Source organism: Buceros rhinoceros, unplaced genomic scaffold (genome assembly GCF_000710305.1).
Source record: "Buceros rhinoceros silvestris isolate BGI_N320 unplaced genomic scaffold, ASM71030v1 scaffold26377, whole genome shotgun sequence".
Lineage (NCBI taxonomy): Eukaryota > Metazoa > Chordata > Aves > Bucerotiformes > Bucerotidae > Buceros > Buceros rhinoceros.
The window spans coordinates 1,850-5,468 of record NW_010420836.1 but is presented as its reverse complement, the minus strand read 5'-3'; the positions used below and the strand labels follow the sequence as shown (position 1 = coordinate 5,468).

At 44.9% G+C, this 3,619-nt stretch overlaps 1 protein-coding gene across 1 annotated transcript in view; it reads right to left on the bottom strand.

Annotated features, from left to right (window-relative positions):
* The window catches only part of PCBD2 (pterin-4 alpha-carbinolamine dehydratase/dimerization cofactor of hepatocyte nuclear factor 1 alpha (TCF1) 2), a gene marked incomplete at its 5' end in the record, with an annotated part of 19,763 nt that extends 16,322 nt beyond the window's left edge, over positions 1–3,441 (bottom strand). Inside the window, one exon of the mRNA XM_010139463.1 lies at positions 3,310–3,441. Within this exon, the coding sequence (XP_010137765.1) occupies positions 3,310–3,441 (132 nt within the window). The remainder of the gene's footprint in view (positions 1–3,309) is intronic.
* Between the last annotated feature and the right edge of the window lie 178 nt (positions 3,442–3,619).

The following is a 3,619-nucleotide window of genomic DNA, read 5'->3' as shown; positions in this document are numbered from 1 at the left end:
CAAGACCTTGCGCACAGCCAGAGGTTCCTGCTTAGTGTAGGTCCTCAGGAGGAGCGACTCAACCAGGCGGCTCTTGAGCAAGCACACCCCAGAGAGCATCCTGGAGGTAAAAGACTCCGAGTTTAACTCAGCGTTGCCTACCTACTGCGGCAACTGCCAGCTGTAGGGAAGAGGGACCAGCAGAGCTCTGACAATTAGCTCTCCTCTCTCAAGCTGCGATTGCATTTTCCCTCCGCCATTGGTGTATTTTATATTTTACACACGATTCAGAACACCCACCCACCAGGAGCCTGTCTCACCCTAAAGGCAAGGGGACACAGAGCAGCAACCACCACACAGCATGGACGACGTCCTGGCCAGAACATCAGGGCTGGAACATGGCGGGCACCCACAGCAACCCCACTAACAGAAGGCTTCCAGCTGGGACCCCAGACTGGTTTCCAGCTTCTTCCAGAGAATTGGACCTCCAAAGCCCATTTGCATGAAAACGTATCTTCAGACTAACAGCACCAGCGCTTTCAAGTTCTGGGTTACAAACTAATTCCATAAGCCCCAAGTGTCATTAGCTTGTCAGCCTTCCAAAGGCAGCCCACTGCTGATGGCTTCTAACCGAGCTAATCTCAGCCTGAAAGCTTCAGGAATCTGAAGAACTCTTGTTTCACAGAAGTTTCATTTCATTCTCATGCTGAAAATAATATACATAAACCAAGCTCATGTCTACACATTTGCAAGACTTTATAATAAAAATCGTGTTTATATTCCTAACATCTGTTGACACACAGAGACTTTGTAAACCTGGCATCGATTTTAAAGCCGCAGAATTTTCCATGCATTGTGAGCACTATCTGCGAGAAGTAATAAAAAAAGGCCACAAATACATTAATCATTCTGATATCATCTGCAAAACATAAATCTGAAATACTCCTCATGTCAGCTCAACTATTCCTTGTTTTTACACACCTGATTTTACACCATCTGTAAAAGGGCAGCAGGAAGATCTCTGAGGAAATGGCATTTCTCAGTCCTTCAACTTTTACTGAATATTCGGACTTCCAATAACGTAAACAGAATATTTATTATGTGAAATGAAAGAATTTGTACCCACGAGCTCCTTTCTTTTCATTGCAGGACTAAATTCTCCCGAGTACCACGCAGGAATACAGCTCTGGTTGTCGTTTGCTCCCTAGGTCGCAATGAACTCACTGTTTATTAACAGCTGTTGTACACGTAGGCATCAATAAGCATCCACACATAATTTTAATTTACTTTCAGCTTCAACTTCTAGAAAAGCAAATTCTTGGCCTGTAACATCCCCTCAGGATCTGCACGTTGAACCCTTTCCTGGACTACGACAACAGGAACAGCTTCTGCCCTCCGCCACTGCAAACGGGGACATGGCAGCTCCTCCCTACACACTGGCAGGCAAAACTCTGCCTTCAGATACTCATAAATAACCTTGATCCAACCAGAGCTGCACTAGGGACCCACCGCCCAGCGTGTTCTCCTGGCTGGGTGCAGAAAGTGCAGTTTTGAAGCCAATGCCCAGGCTCTGCTCTCGTTTCTGCCTTATCCAACACCCATGAAGGGCAATTATCTCCCAACACCTCCCAAACAATTCAAGTGGCAATTTTTTTTTTTCTAGTACCTTTTCTGAGATGACATGTACTAGCAGTATAAATGTAAACTTCATCATTTACTAGTAAGCATATTTAAATACACACAACTTCCCGTACTTCATCAATCTTCAAATTAGGAAGATATATGAGTATCTACCTATGTTCTAAGATAAATCTACACACTTGTAAAATAAATCTGAGCAGCTGTAAGATAAATCTACACAGTCAAACCCCCACAACTTCATCAATTTTGCCAAAGCAATGGGTTTTCTCACTATCTGGGGGTGCAGCTCAGTGATTTGTCTCTTGACCTGTCTATTGGCTGTGCTGAACCAACAAAGACTTCGACCATATCCTGGCAGAGATGTCGTTTCATGAATATTCGAAGCATGAAGACTGAAAATCTCAGCTCCTCCAACAGTTACTTCTGCCTTACCAGTGTCAAACATGCTGGTGTCTCCCAGTTGCTGCAGCTCTGAGCTGCCTGCACATCTCACCAAGGTTTCACCTGAGCTCCCCTCCCTCGCTGTCCTCTGAATTATCTGATACGGTTCTATTTGTTCTGTATGAACATTCAGGTTTGAAGAGCAATCCAAGGAAGGAATGGACTCAGGGCTCTCGACCAGCACCAACCCGCTCATGAGCTGGGCTTTCCTGCAGTTGTTTTCTCTTTTGCTCCCGCCCAGCTCAGAGAGGCTGGGAGCACTTCACCCACTTCTCTCTCCTGCCTGGGCTTTCCTTACCGTGACAACTACTGTCTGAAGCAGCACAAAAAGAGCCAGTGTTCCCTGTTGTTGCTTATCTAGCTCAGTGTGATGCCTAAAAACCCTCGGTGCATGGTTTAGGCACAGCCATGTAACTAAGCATCTCACAGCAGAGCTCTTGGTCCCTGCACACACCATCAAAGCCTGGAGCTCGCTGAGTCCCTCCCGTAAGGAGCTCAGTGAGAGCCATCGCCCGCAGGGAAATGCACGCTCTTGGAACTTGACTTTTTCCTAAGCAATGCCCTGGTTCCGCAGCAGGCTGTTTTTTAGGGGAGCGTAGCTGACCACAGATCTCTAGATAAATCCAGTATTTCTAAAGCAAGGTTGTAACTGATGTCCAAGGCGTGTTCTTGCAAGTTTGAGACGTGGCTCATGATCCTGACCCAGCGAGGTCTAACCAGCAGGGCACTGCGAGATCAGCTACTACAATTCATTCACACACATGCTAGAACTCTGTCTTCCTGCTTAGGAAGTGAAACGTATTGTATTTTCCCCACCTTATTTGCCAGAAGTTTCTGTTCTTATACTTACCCATTTTTTCCTTAGTTTCTTCCCCGACAAAAATTAACCCCCTTGTCCCCCAGTGACATATTTCCAGCATTCGTTTACAAGTGTTAGTAATGAAAAAACCCAAAAATCAGGATCAAATATTTTTTGTCTAATCCCATAGTACCAACCCTGACCTCAACCCTAATATTATAATCAAGAAATCGTAATATTAGAACAAATCTACTTAAAAAAAGCAGGATTAATCTACTCCACCTAATGAGATGTGAATCAGAGCAATCCATCGAGGTAAACCCAAGAGGGTCCGGCCCCACGAGGGCACTCCCACATTTCTGAATATAAATATTTCCCCATCAGGATCGCAGGGAAATCACAGCAATTACATTTCCTTTGTATTAAAAGTGGTCTGTAACAATAATTACCTGATTAAAATTCTTGAAATTGAACTCTTTGTAGATGGCATCTCGTTCGCCCAACTCCGACCAGCCCGAAGCTTTGAGATCGAGTAAAACTTGGTTCCTCTCCTCTGTCGTCAACCAGTGAGACTGTGAAGGCTATGGAGGGGAAAAAAACCAACGTCATGAGTGAGGCTGAGCTTATTTCGTACAACAATAAGAAAACCACGCGATAAAACTGTGGTTACGTGAGGTAGAAAGGTGAGGAGGTGGAAAAGTCATTGTGCAGTTTCTTCCTGTTTATAATTTCAGACCAGCTTAAGATAAAACAGCCAAG